Source organism: Balaenoptera ricei, chromosome 15 (assembly GCF_028023285.1).
Source record: "Balaenoptera ricei isolate mBalRic1 chromosome 15, mBalRic1.hap2, whole genome shotgun sequence".
In the NCBI taxonomy this organism is placed as follows: Eukaryota; Metazoa; Chordata; class Mammalia; order Artiodactyla; family Balaenopteridae; genus Balaenoptera; species Balaenoptera ricei.
The window spans coordinates 68,683,809-68,705,022 of record NC_082653.1 but is presented as its reverse complement, the minus strand read 5'-3'; the positions used below and the strand labels follow the sequence as shown (position 1 = coordinate 68,705,022).

The 21,214-nt window shown below is 50.1% G+C and overlaps 1 protein-coding gene across 11 annotated transcripts; it reads left to right on the top strand.

The window, feature by feature from the left end:
- Window positions 1–137: 137 nt before the first annotated feature.
- On the top strand, window positions 138–19,477 carry EARS2 (glutamyl-tRNA synthetase 2, mitochondrial). 11 transcript variants are annotated; one of them, XR_009497650.1, is made up of 12 exons: window positions 138–302; window positions 2,705–2,860; window positions 3,096–3,170; window positions 6,092–6,281; window positions 8,805–9,277; window positions 10,408–10,516; window positions 12,972–13,125; window positions 13,239–13,369; window positions 14,857–14,962; window positions 15,874–17,089; window positions 17,700–17,735; window positions 18,002–18,086. XR_009497650.1 is itself a non-coding variant. In XM_059897667.1 (10 exons), the coding sequence occupies exons 1-10, from the start codon at window positions 164–166 to the stop codon at window positions 18,667–18,669; spliced, it is 1,647 nt and encodes a 548-aa protein (XP_059753650.1). In that variant the 5' UTR covers window positions 138–163; the 3' UTR covers window positions 18,670–19,477. The 11 variants fall into 11 exon arrangements, 4 of the variants coding, with proteins under 4 accessions (XP_059753650.1, XP_059753651.1, XP_059753652.1 ...); XR_009497651.1 differs by lacking the exon at window positions 15,874–17,089; XR_009497649.1 differs by having other exon boundaries at window positions 15,874–17,735.
- The last annotated feature ends 1,737 nt before the right edge of the window (window positions 19,478–21,214 follow it).

The following is a 21,214-nucleotide window of genomic DNA, read 5'->3' as shown; positions in this document are numbered from 1 at the left end:
GGCCGAGTGGGGCCGCAGTCGTGCAAGGGGGCGTGGGCTTGTAGGCTAGGAGGCCTGCGCCTTTAAGGGGCGGGGTTGCGCCTGTTGTGGCGGAAGCGGATTTGCTGGGAGGAGTCCCCGGAAGTGATGCACGGAGAAGCCCACGTGTGCGATTCCACTCCACATGGCTGTGCTCCTGAAGAGGTTGTTGCATCCCCGGAGGCCCCCGGCGGCCTTGGGCCGCCCCCTGGGACGGCGCGAGGCCAGCCTGGACACTCATGCCGGGGCTGCGGTGCGAGTGCGGTTCGCCCCCAGCCCCACAGGTAACCTTGGCGGACGTGACGCTGCAGGCCGAGACCCACCGTCTCTTGCCCGCCCCCGCGAACGATCCGAGCGAATCCCTTCCGGTGGAGTCAGACTGGGCGGGCAGTGTGGCCTCATTATACAGAAGCAGAAATAGGTTTACGAGCGGAAGTTTTTCGCATTGCCAGGAATTTCGTGTTTATTGTACTGTACCATTTCTTTAGGCCCCTTTTTTCCTTTGTGTATATAGTAAATGTGTATTGAGTACAAAATGTTCTAGGCGCTGCGATACAGTGGACATGGAGAAAGTAGGACCCCCGCTCCCAAGAAGCCTACACTGTAGTGGCTGCAACAAACACGTATAAAAATAACTAGTTTTAAACAGTCACGTGTGTCATGTGGAAAATGAAGCAGGGTAGGGGACTGGGGGTTGGGTAGGATGGTCAAGGATGCCTTGCTGAGGAGGTGACATATGATCGGAGAACCAGATAACAAGAAGGAGCTAGGTATGTGAAACCTATAGAAGGAACCTTCTGGGCAGAGGAAATTGGAGGTACAAAGGCCCTGTGATTAGTGTTGGAGCCTAGCAAACCAGAGAGTGAGGCAGGGGCCCATTGTATACCCTAGCGGCGATCTTGTCAGGGCCTCCGCACCAGTTCCCCAAATTCTTTTCTCACCAAGGCAACCTGCTTGCCCTCTTCACACCAAGCATGCCTCTCATTCTGAACTCCAGGGTCACAAAGCTACCTTTGTGGCAAGATCTCAGCTACACAGAGTGACAGGGGTCTTTCTCGGCAGGCAGTATAGTGTAGAGCATGCTTCTCAAACCACCCCTGGTGAAAGGACTGGTTTCTGATTTCCAGTCAATTATGGACTAATACTTTTATAAAATCAATATAAAGAAATTAGTAGAAAAAGGAAACTCGTAAAAGCATACAAAATATGAGACTATTTCTTTTTATTGAATTCAAAAGATATAAAGTTATTCTGTCAAATTGCTGTCAACTTGGTTGGGAACTGTCAACAGTTTGCAGACAAGCTCTGGTTTGGGTGCCAAGGCCTGGGATTGTCTGGGCCCAAATTTCTGGCTTTGCCACTTCCTATCTGTGTGGCTTGAGAAAATTATTTAACCTCTCTGAACCTCTGAGTTTTACCATCTGTCAAACAGGGCTGGTAATAGTACCTGCCTCATGGTTTGAGCTAATGCAACTGAGGCACTGGATAAGGACTGGTACTCATGGAAAGCACTTAGTAAGCAGAAGACTCCATTATGCTGATTTTAATTCTCCTTTCCTTGCTGATCTGTGGGAAAAGCCCATGTTGGAAAGGCTGTTGACTACAGATAGAAGAATGTAGATCATTATAATAACTAAAATTAATAGGGTACTCTGGTCAGCATTTATGCCTCACAGCAACCTTGCAAGGAAGGTTTCTATTTTTTGTTGTTAATCTCTCTAACAAATTAAGAAACTGACGCACACAAAAGTCAAGTAGAGTGCCCAAGGGGTAGCAGAATTTGAATCAAGGTCTATTCGATCTAAAAGGTCTTGCTTTCAACTACTGGACCCCTGTCCTCTATCTCGGGGACCTCTGGTTTTGTGGTGGCCTTGTAACTAGCTGAAGGTCACATACATAATCAATGTTGAGCTGGAGTCTACCTGACTCCAGAGAAGCATTTCCTATCCCGTGCTGCCTCCTGTACTTGGAGATGCAGACAAGCCCATTGTGGAGACAGGGCCGTAGCCTGGCCCAAAGAAGGAAGGGTAAGGGGGGAAATGACAGCCCTGGGAAAACTGTTCACTTTAACTTTTCAGTCAGGAATGATGAAAAAGTAAAATATTAAGAGTTTAAACTTGGGTGAAGAGAAATACAGTGGCATCGAACATTACTTTAGGTTAGTATCTAAAGCCAGCACTTAAGTGTCGAGTAGACAAAATTCAAAACGTACGATGTGGATAGTCACGTACAGTGCATAGAGGGTACGGGCAAAGTGTAATTTTACAGTACATTTAATTAGTAATTAATTTTTTTTTTTTGCCCAAGGACTTCATTGAATTTGCGTAAGATGCACGTGTGATGTGGCTTCACTGAATAACTGTCTGCTTCTCCTTTGGGTGAAACTTGGCCTTAAGGCAAATGTCAAAGTAGAATGATGGGTGCAGTTGGGGAGATTTGGAGCCATTTTACACAATGACATGCTCCAAAACTTCAGTGTTCTTCCACTTCCAGGATGAGGGTAAATGAGTCAACCAGCCCAGTCCTCTTCTGTGGCAACCTGCCTGCCTGGGTGCCTGATGGGGAGATGGAACAGGGTAGCGCCATTTCTTAGACTTTGATGTTCCCTGAGACCTTGTATCACAAGCAGAACTTACTTGCCCCTTGTCTTCCCTATCTTGTCTGAGCTGTTCTCTTCTTCCGCCAGGCTTCTTGCACCTGGGCGGCCTCCGCACTGCCTTGTACAACTACATCTTTGCCAAGAAGCACCGAGGGAGCTTCATCCTGAGGCTAGAGGACACGGATCAGACCCGCCTTGTGCCTGGGGCAGCGGAGAATATAGAGGACATGCTGGAGTGGGCAGGTGAGGCTGGCAGGGAGGGGCCCCTTCTCCCAGGAAGGAGCAGGGAGCAGGGAAAGGAGCCTGGAGGTTTTCTCACGTGGCCCAGGGTGGAGAACGCGGAGTCCCTGGAGGAATGAGTACATTTGTGCTGCCTGGGGTGGCAAGTTCCACCTGGAAAGATGCTGAAGTTCCCGGGGCGGGGGGTGGGGGAATAAAAAGCTCCAAGGCTGTTTTGAGATTCTTGTTTTTATCTCAGAATCTCACTTCCTACTGGGAGCGGGCAGGAAACACAGGCCAAGTGGAAGATGGACCGGGAGTCTCCAGGGGTGTGGTAAGCCCGAGAAAGCGCCAGCCCTGTTGATGTGGGAATCCTGGCCCAGCTCGTCAAATCTTCTGATTTCCGGGAGGAGCCGGAACTCCCGGGTTTTTTGTTTTTGTTTTTGATGACTACTTCCCATTGTTAAATCTGAGCTCAGATTTTTTTTTGTTTTTTTTTAAACCACATTGTATGAGCCAAACAAAACACGTGCAGCTTCTTAAGTCAGTGTCTTTATGGGAAGTTTAATCCTGAGGCCAGCTAAGCTCAGGGAGGACAAGGAAGACTGTATGTGTGTTCCCCAGGTCAGTAGCTGCCTTCCTGTTGGAACAGGTATGACTGTTTAAGCTCGCCAAGGGCAAATGCCAAAAACACCAAGACTGTCTTGAGATGTGTATTCTAGTCTCAGGTAAATCATTAACTAAATTCTGGGTTCCTGAAGGGCAAAAACTGATTTCATTTCTGTCCTCTACTGCAGAAGGTTGTAGCAGAAACTCAGTTGAGATTAGTTGAATAAATGATTTCATGCACCAACATCACTTACTGTGGTCCAGGTAGTGGTAGTGTTCAAGCATGGAACCAAGACCCTGCACTCAGTAAGTAGGGGAAGACAGATAAAAGGTGAATTCATTCTTACTACAATATTAAATGATGATAAGTGATGTGGAGAGAAGGGTAGCAGGCGAGGGAACCAGCAGGGAGCAGGTCTTGGAGATGGGGGGGGGACTTCCCCAGGGAGGGGCCGGTAGAGCAGAGAGTTGCACAAAGTGAGGGGCCGGCCCTGTGGTTACCTAGGGGGAGAATGCTCAAAGCAGTGGGAATAGCAGATGCAAAGACCCTGCGGAAGCTTAGTGCTGGGTGTATTTGAGGAGCAGCAAGGAAGCCAGTGTGGCCCAAGCATGGTGAGGTAAGCAGAGGACCTGGAGACGTGAGGACAGGGAGGTTGGCAGGAGCCCGTGACTGGCCACGTGGCGTGGAGCACCTGCTACACCGTGCTAGGCACGAGGGTACCGTGATGAGCAAGACTGCCTGGTGCGTCCTGCCCTGTGGAGCCCCCAGCTCGGCACAGCGGTGTGAGCCTTCTGGCGAGGCAGAGGGCAGGGATCCACACCCCAGGTGGCTGAGTTCTGGAGCTTCGTGCTGTGGGCGTCGGTATGTAGTTTACATAGGATGAAATTTACCATTTCAAAGGGGTCTTTAGTATATTCACTGAGTTGTATATCCACCACCACTCTCTAATTCCAGAACATTTCCATCACCCCAAAACGGAACCCTGCACCAGGCAGTCCCTATTCCTCCTTCCCTCCTGCCCCTGGCAGTCACTAACCTACTTGCTGTCTCTGTGGTTTGCCTATTTGGGACATTTCATTTTATGTCTGGCTTATACTTAGCATAAGGTTCGTGTATGTTGTAGCATGAATCGGTTCTTCTTTCCCGTTTATGACCAAACAATATTCATTGTATGGAAATACCACTTTTTACTTAACCATTCGTGAGTGATTGGGCATTTGGATCGTTTCTACTTTTTGGTTATGATGAGTAAAACGGCCATGAACATTTACATACTATTTTTTATGTGAATCTGTTTTCAGTTTTCCTAGTGGAGTCTCTCTTAAACCCTGGAGCATTCCAAATGCTGGACACATTAAGGGTAGATCAGGAAGGAGCCCCAGATGCACCTAACCCAACCCCCCTTCTCTGACAAATGAAGAAATACCAATACCAACCGTACCAACGATGGTCACAGCCAGGACCTACTGAGCACTGAGACGTGCCAGGCAAGGTGCCGAACCCTTCCCGTAGGCCGTCCCGTTCGAGCCTCGTGATGACCCTCGGGAGAAAGTAAATGTTTGTTTCCTTCTTTTGTAAAGGAGGAAGTGGAGGCTCTGATAGGCGTCTTGCCTGGCCTCGGAGCTGGCCGGTGCCTTTGCGCCCAGGCCCCTCAGCCTCCAGAGTTCATGTGACGTCGGGTGTGCAGCGTTAGCCCTGTCCTCACCTTCCTGATTCGTTCGAAAGCCATTTCAGGGCAGAAACGCCATCATCCAGCTCTTCTGCGTCCACCCTGCCTCTCCCGGAAGCGTTTATAGGTTAAATCTATCCTTTGTGACCTGAGGAAACCGGACCTGGGGTTGGCGGTTTCGCTTATAATAGGTCACATTTAATCTAACAGCATATGTTGCAGCTGTTCTACATGAAGCCGTTGCGCTAAGCACTGTGTAAGCACTGGTGCGTTTACGTCTCGGTCACTCTGCACAGTAGACTCTCAGCTCCACTTTTCAGAGAAGGAAACTGAGGCTTAGAAAGGCTAAGGAATGCGGGAGGCAGTCCACCAAGTGGTTAAGAGTGCGGACTTGGGGCCAGCTAGCCTGGCTTTGGTCCTTGGCCAGGTGACGTAACACAGCCCCTCTATGCCCCCATGTCCTCCTTACTGAATGGGGGTAATGACGGCACCTACTGGGTGGGGTGGCTTTGCGCTTTAACAGCGATCACAAAACATAAAAGCAGCCTGGAAGGTGCATGGCACTGTCCCTTGTGACAGCCAGTCAGGGGCAGAGCCAGGAGTCCAGCCGGGCTGAATGGGCTGTCCCTGAACCACGCTTCTTCTCCCAAGTCCACTGTTCCAGGCCTGGGCTGGCTTCTCCCTCCCTGGGGCGAGCATGGAGGGAGAGGACGTGCCTGTAAGGGCGTGGACCGTGGAGCCAGTGCACCTCCATCCGACTCCTTGTCCACCAGCCACATGACCTTGAGCGTTAACCTGTCTGTGCTTTAACTCTCCATCTGGAAAAGGGAAATCATAAGAGTAACAGCCGCATGGATTGTCATGAGGGTTAGGAGCTTTGCTGTATGTGTAAAGCGCTTATAACAGTGCCTGGGAACCAGCGTCCTGTGTGTCGTAGTTATTACCGTTCGGTGATTATTCTCGGCCTGTGTTGTAGGCATCCCCCCTGACGAGAGCCCCCGCCGGGGAGGTCCTGCGGGGCCCTACCTGCAGTCTCAGCGACTTGCGCTCTACGCCCAGGCCACCGAAGCTCTGCTGAAGAGCGGCGCTGCGTACCCGTGTTTCTGCTCACCCCAGCGGCTGGAGCTCCTGAAGAGGGAGGCCCTAAGGAACCGCCAGACACCCCGGTGAGAGCCCCAGCCTGTCAGGGTGCCTCCCCGGGGGTGGATGTGTTCGTTAGCTCTTGCTGTGTAACAGATTATCCCCAACTGGCTTATCTCAGGGTTTCTGTGGGTCAGGTTTGGGCACCGCTTAGCTGGCTCCTTTGGCCCAGGGTTGCTCTCAAAGCTGCATCAAGGTCTTGGCCAGGCTTGCAGTTACCTCGAGGCTGGACTCTCAAAGGATCTGCCTCCATCCCTCTCCGAGGCTGTTGCCTGGAGGCATGTGTTCCTGGCCATGTGGGCCTCTCCACAGGGCAGCTCACAGCTTGGCAGCTGGCCTTCCTCAGGGTGAGCCAGGGAGAAGGCAGGGGAGAGCGAGGAAGGTGGAAGCTGCAGCTTCTGCATAACCTAATTGGGGAAGTGACATCTCATGGCTGTGTCGTGCTCTGTGTGTCAGAAGGAAGTCACTAGGTCCAGCCCACGCTCAAGGGCGGGGAGGACACAGGGGAAAAACACCACGAGGCGGGGATCACTGGGGCCGTGCTAGCTCTGCCTGCCGCATTGGGCCTCAGGCATGTAAAGTCATTTAAATTATTTCTTATTTTGAATCAGTAAAAGTTGTCTCATGTCCAGAAAGATGTATGTGCAAAGATGTCTCCCAACCCTAGCTCTCGCTCGCCGATTCCCTCTCCGAGACAGTTGGTGTTAGAGCTTTCGTGTCTCTCCTCCAGAGGCACGCAGTGCACGCACTGAGGAACGCATATTGGCTCTCTTCTTCCCCGCTCAGATGGTAGCCCACAGGATACGTGTCATGCGGTTTACAGATCCCACTTACCGTCCTGAGGATCGGTCTGTATGAGTCCATAACTTCTCCTCTGCTTGCATGGTATTCCATCACAGGGCTGTATCATCACTCACTTGATCAGTTCCTTTCTAATGAACATTTACGTTATCTCTAATCTTTTGTTACTAAAAAAAGAGAGCGGTGATGAATAATGTGGACGTACATCATTTGGCACGTGTGCAATGTGTTTGTTGGATTACCTCCCTAGACTTGGAATTGCAGGTCAATTTACAGCTTTGATAGATACTGTCTAGTGGGCCTCTACTAGCTTGTACTCCCATCAGCATCATAACATTCAAGTTCCAGTTTCAGTGAACTGTTTGGACAAGGGCTTGGATGTTCGTACAAGGTCACGCCATCCGCTGCAGCATTGCTTTTTTAATCATAAACGGTCTACTTGCCCATTGACAGAAGATTATTTTTTAAAATTACGATCATGCCCTATCCTGGATCCATACAGCCATTTATTTATTTATTTATTTTATACATTTATTTATTTTTATAAATTTATTTATTTATTTTTGGCTGCATTGGGTCTTCTTTGCTGCGTGCGGGCTTTCTCTAGTTGTGGCGAGCGGGGGCTACTCTTCATTGTGGTGCGCGGGCTTCTCATTGCGGTGGCTTCTCTTGTTGCGGAGCACGGGCTCTAGGCGCGTGAGCTCCAGTTGCGGCACACGGGCTCAGTAGTTGTGCCTCGCAGGCTCTAGAGCGCAGGCTCAGTAGTTGTGGCGCACGGGCTTAGTTGCTCCCTGGCATGTGGGATCTTCCCGGACCAGGGCTCGAACCCGTGTCCCCTGCATTGGCAGGTGGATTCTTAACCACTGCGCCACCAGGGAAGTCCCATACAGCCATTTATGATTGAACATTTAGCTCAGTGTCAAGGATGGTACTTACAAGTGTTACATTTGTGTATCAGTTAGGACGCTTTTGGGAGCAAGTAACAAATACTCTGTTTAAAAGGGACAAACCAGAGCTTCTCATACTTTAATGTGCAGAAGAATCACCTGAGGGTCTAGTTAGCGGGCAGCTTCTGAGTTAGCAGGTCCAGGGTGGGTCCAGCAGGTCCTGAGATGCTGCATTTCTGACAAGTGAGGCTGACGCTGGAGGTCCACAGACCACACTTTGAGTAGCCAAAGCATAAACCACATAGACATTCATCTTCTCTTTCTGCAGAAGTCTGCAGGTGGGTGACTCCAGGATGAAGCCAGCAGCTTTGAGAAGGCGGGACTCTATTTTGGCCTGTTTCTGCCTCCCTTGCCGCCCCCCTCCCCCATCAGTTCCAAGTGGCTGCAGCACCTTGTGGCTCGCTCTCCTCTCACTTAGAGAGAAAATCTTTCCCAGAACCTTCATCTTCCGCTACCCCACAAGCATACTTTTTTTTGAATCTCAGTGATGGGTCAGTGCTTTAGGGGAATGAGATTGCATGCTTGGCAAAACCAGTCATGATTCACCCCCTTGGGTGACATTTGACGTTTCCTCATTAGCAAGGAAGAAGGGAAACAGGCTTGTGACTGCTGTGCTATGTTATCTCACTTAGTTCTCCCACACAATAACCTTATTATCCCCATTCAAGACTGAGGAGACAGCTGTAAGAGGTAAATGACTTGCCCAAGGTCATACAGTTATCAGAGGCAAGGGTAGGGCTCACGCCCGTCACCAGTACTCTTAGTAACTCTTAGTTACTGTGCTGCTCTGCTTCCTAACAGGTATGACAATCGGTGCCGGAGCCTGAGCGAGGCGCAGGTGGCCCAGAAGCTGGCCAAGGACCCCAAGCCTGCCATCCGCTTCCACCTGGAGGGGGAGGCGCCAGCCTTCCAGGACTTGGTGTACGGCTGGAATCGTCATGAGGTGGCCAGTGTGGAGGGGGACCCAGTCATCCTGAAGAGCGATGGCTTCCCCACCTACCACCTGGCCTGCGTGGTGGACGACCACCACATGGGCATCAGCCACGTGCTGCGGGGCTCCGAGTGGCTGGTCTCCACCTCCAAGCATCTGCTCCTCTACCAGGCCCTGGGCTGGCAGCCCCCGCTCTTTGCCCACCTGCCCCTGCTCCTCAACAGGGATGGCAGCAAGCTGTCCAAGAGGCAAGGGGACATCTTCCTGGAGCATTTTGCTGCCGCCGGCTTCCTGCCGGATGCCTTGCTCGATATCATCACCAGCTGCGGCTCAGGGTTTGCAGGTACCCACTCCCCAAGAGGTCCTGGTGGGACCATAGCAGTGAAGAGCCGGGGCCTTGGGTCATGCCACCTGGCCTTCAGTCCCAGCTGTGCCGCCCACTGGCTGTGTGATCTTATACAAGTTCCTTCTCTTATTTGACAAGTGTTTATTGAGCCAGACACCGTGTTACGTGGTTGGGGCTACAATGGTGAACAAGGTAGATGTAATCCCTGCCCTCAAGGATCTTATGATCTGTGAGCCTCGGTTGCCTTATCTGTAGAATGGGCTAAGTGTCTACCTCACAGGGTTAAGTTAGGGTTCACTGAGCTCCTGACTATGAGGCACCAGCACAGTATCTGCCACACAATAGCACAAAAATTACAGATCATGTGATTATTGTAATTACATTATTAATAGTAGTGCAAGTAGGTACTCTGACAGTATTACTAGTATTACTATGACCCTAGTTTATTTCAAGCTGACCAAAGACTTAGGGCCCACATCTTGATGATGCACAAAATAGGATGACCTTTTGGAGGGGGGGCGATTTCTGAAAATGTGACCATAGTCTGCTTCCTGCTTTTTCTGCTCGTATCTCATTTAAGCCTTAAAATATCCTTGAGGGGTATTTATTATCCGCACTGTTTGTTAGAAGCTTGTGAGGCTCAGAGAGATTGAGTAACTTGCCGAAGTCACACAGCTGGTGAGGGCCATGGCAGAGGCTCAAGCCTAACCAGGATGCCCACTGACTGCGTGGGATGGGGCCACTGCTCGTGAGAAGCAGCTCCCGGCTCAGCTCTCCTCACTCTGGCTGCACTTTGGAATCCACCGGGAAGCTTGTAAAACACAGTCGTGCTCAGACCCCATCCAGAACCAGTCGGGCCAGGATCCCTGGGGCGCAGCCAGGCGGTGAGCAGGCCCTTCTTGCAGCTCGTGTCTTTGAGGGCGATGAGGCTTGATGTAGCCGGATTGTTGTCAAGCTTTTTTTTCTTTAGTGACAGAACCCTTTCTGCAAATGAAAGCTCACTCGGGACCTTGATATATAAAATAACTAGAAGTCGAGAATCTGTTAGGGCAGCCTCCCTGGTGATTGAAAGTGGAATGGCCGGGTGGGGGGTGGGTGCTGAGCAGCTGGGCCTGCCTCACTTGCAGAGAACCAGATGGGCAGGACCTTGCCAGAGCTGATCACACAGTTTGACCTGACCCGGGTCACCTGCCACTCGGCTCTGCTGGACCTGGAGAAGCTCCCAGAATTCAACAGGTGAGTGGGGAATCTGGAGCACCCCCAGGAGAAAAGGGCTCACCTACTGATGCTGGGTCCCCACGGTGGAGGGTCTAGTGGGCTCTGGAGTTACACACGCTTGATTTTGACTGTGGGCTCAGGTGTCTAGTGCCATGTGACCACAGGTGAGTCACCTAACCTCAAGCCTCTGTCTTCTCTTCTCTAAAATGGGGCTAATAACAGAACTCACCTTAGGCGATTGTTCAGTTAAATTAAGCCTCAAATTATTTTGCACATAGAAAGTGCTCAGTAAAATGGCAGGTACGGTTTTTGTAGTCACCATTATTCCTGCTCAGCCCCTCCCCCACCCAGCCAACACAGTAATTGAGTGCTGTCTCATGGCGTCTGTTTTACATTTCAAGTAGTTCTTCCCTGCGAAACCTCCAGCCACAGTTACAGTTCAGGTCACTGTTGCCATGTCTCAGGCTAAGGGCATTAGAGGGAAAGCCAGAGGACAGGTCTGTACTTAGGGGCCCGGGACTCTTTGATGCCTTTTCTCGAGCCTTGGTTTGGGGGCAGGCTCTTCTCGGTGCTTTACTGGCATGAGCCCAGGGGATTCACATCGACTGCGGGTTTGTCAAGGATGTTACTTCATGTACTCCCCTCATCAGACCTAAGGTCAGTTGTATGATTTTGCCCTATTGTGCATATGAGGAGAGCAAGATGTCAGGAAGTTGAATAACCAGCCCAAGTTCAAGTTCACACAGTAATGGTGGGCATCTTTTTTTTATTTTATTTTATTTTTATTTATTTATTTTTGGCTACGTTGGGTCTTTGTTGCGGTGCGCGGGCTTCTCATTGCGGTGGCTTCTCTTGTTGTGGAGCATGGGCTCTAGGCGCATGGGCTTCAGTAGTTGTGGCACACGGGCTCTAGAGTGCAGGCTCAGTAGTTGTGGCGCACGGGCTTAGTTGCTCCCTGGCATGTGGGATCTTCCCGGACCAGGGCTCGAACCCGTGTCCCCTGCGTTGGCAGGCAGATTCTTAACCACTGTGAGTGGGCATCTCTTGAGTGGGGCATTCAGGAGCAAACAGCGTGCACATTGAATGCAGCCTGTTCTCTGCCTTTCTTATCACGGAGAAAGCGATATCCCTGGGAGAAATAGAGTCGGAACAGGGGAGATACTTTGTGACCCATTCCAGTCCTCCCCAAAGCATGAGGGGGAGCCAGAGGGAGACGGCGGTGGGCTTTTACTTGGGATAGATGCCCTCAGTTTTTGTGCAGTCGAAGCTGTTCTCTTTAGGTGTTTCTGTTATCAAGCCACTGGTATGATTATTTCAGTAACAGTCGTAAAGATAGTAGTTGTCGTAGCAGTGCTAGTGGTGTGGTGGAGGTAGTGATAGTAACTAACATTTATCTAGCACTCACTACGTCCCAGGCCGTGGACTCTCTCAAGCCTGATTTCTTTCTTCCCACTGTCTCATCTAACTACTAAGGAGGTGCTATGAACAGTTTCAGTACCAGTTTCATGTGATTTCTCTTCGTTCGTTTTAGAAAGTGATGTTTTTGGGCCAGTGAGTGCTCCAGATTGCTTCCCAGAGGGTCTCATCCTTCCAGCCTCTGTTCAGACCCCCTGCCCGTCTCCAGCTGCCGGCGGTGGCAGTAACGCAGGCCTTGTGCTCGGTGCTTGACACACAGCTCCTCGTTTACTCTGCCCAGCGCCCTGTGAGCGAGGCCCCGTTGTTCCCACAGTAACAGATGAGCACCCTGAGCTCCAAATGGTTGTGTCACTTGCTGCAGACATCTGGCAAGGCTGGCTTCACCCACAGGCCTGTGCAGTCTCAGAGCCCATGAGGTGGTCAGCAGTCCCTTGCTGCCTGCCCTTCTTCTACGTCAGGGACAGGGGGCCAGGCGCCTACAGAATGGCCCTCGGCCCCTCGCTGCTTACTCTCTTGGGTCCCTCCACTCCTGCTGGGGACAGGGTGATGGCACCCCAGAGACGGGACTGACAGGGCCTGGTTTGAGGCTTGGAGTCTTAGAGGCTTTGCTGCTTCTGAAGGAGGGAACAAGGCGGTTAGAAGAATTCTGAAAAGGGGAAAATTTGACCTGACAGGAAAACTTGAGCTTTTTAACTGTGAGCCGTGAATTCAAAGAACTGTGCCGTCTGGACATGGCTTTGAATCCCAGAAATCCATATTCTCGACCTCTGCCCTTTTGCTCCAGAGCCCCACACTTCGAACTCTGTGAGGAGGCAGGCACCCCCAGGTTCTGCTTTGTAAACTCAGGTGCCTGTCGAGGCCAGGCAGGTAGCTCAGAGGAGGGCGGCGGGCCAGGTGAGAGGCCCTGGCGAGCAGAGGGACGGGCAGACCTTCGGCACCCTCCTCTCTGCTCCAGCCGGAAGGTGTCATTCTTCAAACCCCACCCACTCCCCTGGGGAAGAGGGTGGTCTGGGCTGGAGATGCCCGCGGCAGGACGGTCCCTTGGCTTCCCCGGCAGGCTGCACCTCCGCCGGCTGGTGAGCGATGAGACCCAGAGACGCCAGCTGGTGGGGAAGCTACAGGCTCTCGTGGAGGAGGCTTTCGGGAGCCAGCTGCAAGACAGGCATGTGCTGGACGCGGCCTACGTGGAGAGGATCATCCTGCTGAGACAGGTGTGGTGTCGGGTGCTCGGGGGGACCCAGGGAGCGGGTGGCGCCCCACTCCTCCCCCTCCCGCTGCGTCAGAGCCCCATCCCAGTGCGTTCAGTGACCGTCTCTTCCCCCAGGGTCACATCTGCCGCCTGCAGGATTTGGTCTCCCCAGCGCACTCCTACCTGTGGACTCGCCCTGCTGTGGGTCGAGCGCAGCTGGGCGCCGTCTCGGAGAAGGTGGACATCATTGCCAAGCGTGTGCTGGGGTGAGTGTCCGCAGGCTGCACTCAGGGTTCTGCACCTCCCTTCCCTCTGTCCCCACCAGGGCCCCCTTCACTCCAGGGCTCGGCTGTCAGGCCTGCGGTACAGCCCCAGAGCTAGTGAGAGGTTCTCGGTGAGACGATCACCCACGGCTCTCTTGGTGGAAGGGCTGACCCTGAGGAGCCCGGGCTCTCCCGGGAAGAGGCGGTGGTCTGGCGCTGGGATTGGACCCACCCGGGTTCCGTTCCCGCCCCACCCCTCACTGGCCCAGTTAGTTCACCTGCCCAGGGGGCTTCAATTTGTCCAAGTGACTGCACGTCCTTGAGCTTCCATTTCCTCACCTATAGGGTGGAGATGATACTAGGTCTTATTTTAACAGTAGCAGAACTCTCCAGATTACAAGGGCACAAAGTGCAACCAAAATGGGCTTAAGCAAGGGGGGAATGATTGGTGTATGTAATTGCAGAGGCTAGGAAAAGGGCCACCTTGAGGTCCAGCTTAAAGCAGGGGCCAAAAATATGGCACCAAGACCTAATTTCTCCCTCTGTCCCTTTGACTTTCTCCCCCACACTCCTCTACGCCCACTACTCCTTCTGCAGGGGGTCTGTATCGGGTAGATGGAGCGTGGGATGCTCTACCAGACAAGACAAGCGCCTTTCTCCCTTACCTGCATCCACAGCAGCCAGTTTGGGGCTGAACAGCTTTCTCCACATCTCCAGGGCCCTGTCATCCCTGGGTTTTGCTCTTGTCCCCGTGGTCCGTGGTGGCTCACGATTCAGCCAGGGGAGGAAGGAGGAAAGGGAGAGGGGGACGGGATACTCCTCCCCCTTAGGGACTTGACTTAAAAGTGACACACTCGTTTCCACCCGCATCCCGCTGGCCCGAACGCCTGTCTTACGGCCACTCCAAGCTACAAGGAAGTCTGGAAAATGTAGTTTTTACCTTGGGGGCCAGGTGCCCAGCTGAAAATTGTGTCAGTACACATGAGAGGGAGAAAGGATACCGGGGGTCAAAAGCAGCCTCTCTCACAGTCTCCACTGTGGTGGTAAGACAGCAAAACCTTAGCCTCCGACTCCAGCTGTGTCCTGAGATTCACTCTGATGGGGCCTGATCGGCCTGGTTTTTCTGTCTCTGAACTAGTCACTGAGGCCTGGAGAATGTGATGTGCTGACCGGCTTAGGTTAGGTCATACGTGGGACCCTGAGTGGACACCCCCCCCGCCCCCACCGCCAAAGCACATGGGCTGAGGATGGAGCCGGGTAGTTCCACAGGGAGAGTTAGGGCCTGTGGAGAGAGTTATAAAGATTAAATTGGATAATAATAGCAAACACTCGTGTGGGTTTGCTTACACACGTGCCTACAGCGTGCTATGTTATATATCATATACGTTAGATGTGTACACGGATATGTGTGCATGCTATGTGTGTGTGTATACACTTGAATTCACAGCGACCTAATAAAGGAACTACTGTTGTTATCCCCATTTTAACAGGTGAGGAAATCAAGGCACAAAGAGGTTAAGTAACTTGTCTAAAATAATACAGCTAGTAAATCGAAGGAGCAGAGATTGAGACTCAAGCTGGCTGGAGTGAGAGACCGTATGTCCAATCATATTCTCTATTGCTTATCCTTGGTGTAAAGTACTTGGACAGCCCCTGATAACAAGCAGCCATCACTGTGTTATTAAAACGTAACATTTCGGCTAGATAAGAATACAAGTAATGTGGCAAAAATGCAAATGGTACAAGAGGGTTTTAAGCAAAAAATAAGTCTTTCCTCCTACTCAGCCCCCAACAGAAAGGCAGTCCCAAACAGCAGTTTCCTTTGTGAAATGTCTGTGTATTCAAGGATATGTGTATACAACTCCATTCTTCCAGTTTTTTGAATTTAAAACTTAATTGTTATTAATACATTCAAACCTCTTGAACCTCTAGGTTTAAAACCTAGAAATTATTTTAAAAGGTATATATCAGGAGTCCCATTTTTCATCCTTGTCCCCTGTCTGCCCCATTCCAGAACCCTCTCTGGATGTTAGTACTATTCATAATTATATCTAAGTAATCCTTATTTTTCAGCTTTTTTACACAAAAGGTACAATACAGGGAATTCCCTGGTGGTCCAGTGGTTAGGACTCCGTGCTTTCACTGCCAAGGGCCTGGGTTCAGTCCTTGATGGGGAACTAAGATCCTGCAAGCCAAGCAGTGCGGCCAAAAAAAAAAAAAAAAAAAAAGTACGATACAATAACACTGTTGTCTTTGGGTGGGATTTTTGTTTTATTTTTATTTTTTTAGTGAAGTATAGTTGATTTATAACATTATGTTAGTTTCAAATGTACAACATAGTGATTCAGTATTTTTATAGATTATACTTCATTTAAAGTTTACAAAATAATGGCTGTATTTCCCTAAGTGTCTTTATGCGTTTTTTTGCTTGTTTGTTTGTTTTTCCCTTAACAGTTTATCTTTAGATCTGTCCAGGGCTTAAAAGAGCATCCTCATTCTTTTCTCAGCTACAGCTATTCCCTTCTTATACCACTTTACCATGATTTATATAATTCATCTCCTATTGATGGACATTTGGATTGCTTCCAAATTTTGCGGTTACAAACAGTGCCACAGTGAGTAACCTTGAATAGACATCATTAAGCACCTTTACAAGTAAATCTCCAGGATAAATTCCCAAGAGGTATTATTAATAATACTCCCTTAAGTTAGGACATTCCACATGAGGCTGTCAGTTCTAGTTTACCGGGCTAATGTCTTACCTCCCCACCCCTGCCATAGGATTAGATTTTAGAGACCCTCTGGGGCTCCCACTGAAGGCAGGAAAGCTGACGCCCAAATATTTAGAAGCTGCTGGATCTCTGTAAGTCCCTCTGTGCCCACGCCAAGGCCTGGAGCAGCTCTAACGTGTCCTGGCTGCCAGTGTTTGCTGCCTGGGGCCTGTCACTCTTTCACCAGCTCCTTGGCAGCCTGCTTCCCCACAGTGACATTGAGGAGTGTGTCTGGTTTTTCCCACATTACATTTATTTTTTTTTGAAGTATAGTTGATTTACAATGTTGTGTTAATTTCTGCTATATAGCAAAGTGATTCAGTTATACATACTCTTTTTCATAGTCTTTTCCATTATGGTTTATCACAGGATATTGACTATAGTTTCCTGTGCTCTCTGGTAGGACCTTGTTGTTTATCCATTTTATATATAATGGTTTGCATCTGCTAGTCCTAAACTCCCAGTCCTTCCCTCCCCCCACCCCGCCAACCCTTGGTCTGTTCTCTATGTCTGTGAGTCTGTTTCTGGTTCGTAGATATGTTCATTTGTGTCATATTTTAGATTCCACATATAAGTGATATCAAATGGTATTTGTCTCTTTCTGACTTACTTCACTTCGTATGATAATCTCTAGGTCCATCCATGTTGCTGCAAACCACATTACATTTTATATTTTCAATATTTCCTCTTCTCCATTTCATAAATAGCAGCAATCATGTGGTCCAGTTTTAAGATGCAATAAGAATGATTGTGTTTCTCAGATTGAAACTGAATTGCTCAAGTACTGGAGTGAGTAAGGAAATCTGCACTAAAAGGCTCTTTGTTCCAATTCCTCTTGAACCCAGTCCCTGAGCCGGTAGCCCTCCACACTGAGCCGATGTGGGGAATGGAGTGTCTGGGCCCTTTCGGGAGCAGGCGGTGTCAGAGGTGGCGTCGAGGATCATCTGCACTGGTGAAGATCTCCAGCCTCGGTCCCTCCTCCGTGTGGAATGACTCCCCCTGCCCTGCTCCCGGCTCTTGCTCTAACTCAGAATCAGGGCTGGGACGAAGTTTTTGCAGGTCCCGCTCTGACTAATTGGGGACTTTCTCTTGAGCTCAAACATGCTTTGTGGAGAGGGTCTCAGCTGGACTGCCAGGAAAGTGGGGAATGGTTGCTGGCCTGTTGTAGTTCCTTAAGTGTTTCATTTGTGGGCAAAGAATGGTTGTGGCAAGTTGGGACATTACTGGAGCTGGGGTCTCCTGATTTCCTTCTTTCTGCTCTTCTCTGCTACATCCCCCGGAAGTCTTGAAGCTGTGTTTCAGATCATTTCCCAGAGGGCTTCATTCTTCCATCCTATGTGTAACCCAATCCTAAGTTTCTTTTCAGATCCTCTTGCAATGTCTCTGAGCTCTTGGATGTAATAAATATTAGCTAATATTTAACTTTTTATTGAAATATAAGAGCTCATACTTTCAAGTACTTACCATCTGTTCAGGCAATGTACTTAGTGCTTTACAAGTTTTAACTTAGCCCCACCATAGCCCTGTGAGGTGCAGACACTATTATTATTCCCACTTTACAGGTGAGAAAACTGAGGCATGAAGATTACATGACACAGGTAGTAATCAGTAAATCCTCTTAGTTTCCCTATTTTATGCCCACTTGCTTGGATTCTCTGTGTTTGTAGTCTCTTCTTGGTGGTTGTTTCTTCCCCAGCTAGGATGGGGATGGGGGTAATAGATATCCCCCCACCCCCAAGGCAGGCTTGAACATTGGTTGTGCTGTTAATGTATATTGTAGCTGATGGATGATCTTCTGAAGTCCCCCCTTCCACCCACTTGCCATTGGCCCATGCTGGCCCCTTATAGACTGGCCCTCTTCTAGGCTTTTAGAAGGACCCGGTATGAGTTTAACTCAGGACATGCTGAACGGAGAACTGAAGAAGCTGTCAGAAGGTCTGGAAGGCACCAAACACAGTAACGTGATGAAGCTCCTCCGAGTGGCTCTCAGTGGACAGCTGGTGAGGCGGGTGGCTGGACTGTGCCCTGGAGCCCTCATTTATCCACTCAGCTAACATTCACCGGCAGCACTAAGCTCAGTTTGGGGGCTGCAAAGATGAATGAAACATGACCACCCCCCTCATTCAGTCATTCAACAGACAGTACCTACTGAGTACCTACTATGTGTAAGCACCATGCTAGGTACAGTGGATACGGTAGTGAGTGAAACACGTGTGCTCCCTGCCTTCATGGAGCTGGCGGTTGACTGGGGCTAATGGACATACCAACCCAGCAAGAGCAGGCTTCTGGGACCCATCCTTAGAAATTAGAGCCCGTAAAATGCAAACTCTGCTCCTTGGGATGCAGGCAGCAGTGCTGGGGTTGGCCTGGGGTGTAACTTCTGCAGACCAAGGCTGGGTGTTCACTCCTCAGGCATCTTAAGGCAATGTTTTCTCTTTTTGTTCTTAGCAAGGACCTCCTGTAGCTGAGATGATGTTGTCCTTGGGACCAAAGGAAGTGCGGGAGCGAATACAGAAGGTGCTTTCCAGCTAGAGAGAAGGTGTGCAGGACAGCAGAGGTGGCCACAGGAACTGTACTCGTGGGACCTGCCCTCAGAGGGGAGGAGCAGGAGGCCTGGGGCCCATCGGAAACCTGTGAAAGGACCCAAGAATGGACACAGAGCCTCTGGGTGCATAGGTGCATTTATGACTCCACGCCAGGCCCATCCTTACCAGTTGGCCAGGGTCACCCAGCCCCCTCACCTCCCTGGCGCTGGAAAGGAAGGCCTCACGCATGGTTCTGACACCACAGCACACAGCAGAGGTTAGGAGCTGGCTCGCTGGACAGTCACAGCTCATGTTTCAGTCTGCTCGGGCTGCCATGAAAACACATCACAGAATGGTGGCTTACACAACAGAAAATGATTTTCTCACAGTTCTGGAGGCCGGCAGTCCAAGATCAAGGTGTTGGCAGGTTGCGTTTCTCCTGAGGCCTCGCTCCTTGGCTTGCAGACGGCTGCCTTTTTGCTCTCTCCTCACATGGCCTTCCCTCTCTCTGTGTGCCCTCGGTATCTCTGTTTGTCCAAAGGCCCTCTTCTTAAGAGGACGCCAGTCAGATTGGGTTAAGGCCCACCCTCACGGCCCAGTTTGAACTTAATCACTTCTTTAAAGGCCCTGTCTGCAAATTCGGTCACATACTGAGGTACAGAGAGGTTAGGGCTTCACATGTGAGTTTTGAGGGGAACACAACTCAGCCCATACGTAACAGCTTGGCAGCAGCCTGGACTCCTGGGTCCCAGTTCTCGGGCCCAGTTTTTGTTTTTTCGTTTTGTTTTGTTTTTTAATAAATTTATTTATTTTTGGCTGTGTTGGGTCTTGGTTGCTGCACACGGGCTTTCTGTAGTTGCAGCAAGTGGGGGCTACTATTCGTTGCGGTGCGCGGGCTTCTTATTGCAATGGCTTCTCGTTGCAGTGTGCGGGCTCTAGGCGCGCGGGCTCAGTAGTTGTATATCACGGGCTCTAGAGCGCAGACTCAGTGATTGTGGCACACGGGCTTAGTTGCTCCACGGCATATGGGATCTTCCCGGACCAGGGCTCGAACCTGTGTCCCCTGCATTGGCAGGTGGATTCTCAACCACTGCGCCACCAGGGAAGCCCCCAGTTTGAGTTTGGAGCAATGACTGACAAGCTGGGCTGAACTGGCTTGTTAGACTTTCTTTGGGGCTTATAAGGGAAGAAGCCACAAATCTGCCCAGGGGGAACACTTAACGTTTTATACTACTCTTTGTCCTTGGGCTTGGGGCAGCCTGTATCTCCCTTCCCTAAAGGTTGTCTCTTCCTCTTTTCCAGTTCTCCAGACTTGGTCCTTGGACTGGAGACCTTTACCCTGCCTGTTTTGCATCTTTTTCTTCATATTCGCCTCCTTCTTCCACCCATTATTTGTAAATCACTGTCTGTGGGTTTCTGAAATGAGATATTCTTCTTGGGGTGAATAGGAATAGCTGAAGTGAAAGGAGGATGGTGGCCGGCTACAAAGACCCCTACACGGCTTCTGGGCTTCCCCTTTGTAGCCCCCAGTCACTGCTACCTCCTGGCATTCACACTGAATAGGGCTGACTTCTGTGTGGTGTGTCATGGCTTCCATGTTGTTCTCTTGGATCCCTTACTCTGTGGGAAGCCAGCTTCCACACTGTGAAGACAGTCAGACAGACAAGGATCGGAGGCCTTCTGACAACAGCCGTATGAATGGGCCATCTTGGAAGTCAGTCTTCCAGCCCCAGTCAAGCCTTCAGATGACTGCAATGCTGGCTGACATTTGACTGCAACGTTCTTTTTTTTTTTTTTTTTTTAAATTGGAGTATAGTTGCTTTACAATGTTGTGTTTGTTTCTGCTGTGCAGCAAAGTGAATCAGCCACACGTATACATATATTCTCTTCCTTGGATTTCCTTCCCATTTAGGTCACCACAGAGCATTGAGTACAGTTCCCTGTACTATACAGTAGGTTCTCGTTAATTATCTTTTTTTTTTTTTTTATAAATTTATTTATTTATTTACTTATTTTTGGCTGCGCTGGGTCTTCGTTGCTGCGCGCGGGCTCTCTCTAGTTGCGGAGAGCGGGGGGTTACTCTTTGTTGCGGTTGTTACGGAGCTCGGGTTCTAGGTGTGCGGGCTCAGTAGTTGTGGCGCACGGACCTAGTTGCTCCGCGGCATGTGGGATCCTCCCGGACCAGGGCTCGAACCCATGTCCCCTGCCTTGGCAGGCGGACTCTTAACCACTGTGCCACCAGGGAAGCCCAAATTATCTGTTTTATACATGGTGTATATGTGTCAATCCCAATCTCCCAATCCATCTCACCCCCTCTTCCCCCTTAGCATCTATACGTTTGTTCTCTATGTCTCTGTCTGTTTCTGCTTTGCAAATAAGTTCATCTATACCATTTTTCTAGATTCCACATGTGTTAATATACAATATTTTTCTGACTTACTTCACTCTGTATGAAAGTCTCTAGGAACATCCACGTCTCTGCAAATGGCACAATTTAGTTCCGTTTTATGGCTGAGTAATATTCCACTGTATATATGTACCACATCTTCTTT

Excerpts from the sequence above, each read along its gene's own strand:
- EARS2 (XM_059897667.1), top strand. The coding sequence starts at position 164 with ATGGCTGTGCTCCTGAAGAGGTTGTTGCATCCCCGGAGGCCCCCGGCG. Across the intron at positions 13,126-13,238 it reads GGATCATCCTGCTGAGACAG|GGTCACATCTGCCGCCTGCA; the intron begins GTGTGGTGTCGG and ends CTCTTCCCCCAG. Across the intron at positions 18,138-18,585 it reads TGGCTCTCAGTGGACAGCTG|CAAGGACCTCCTGTAGCTGA; the intron begins GTGAGGCGGGTG and ends TTTTGTTCTTAG.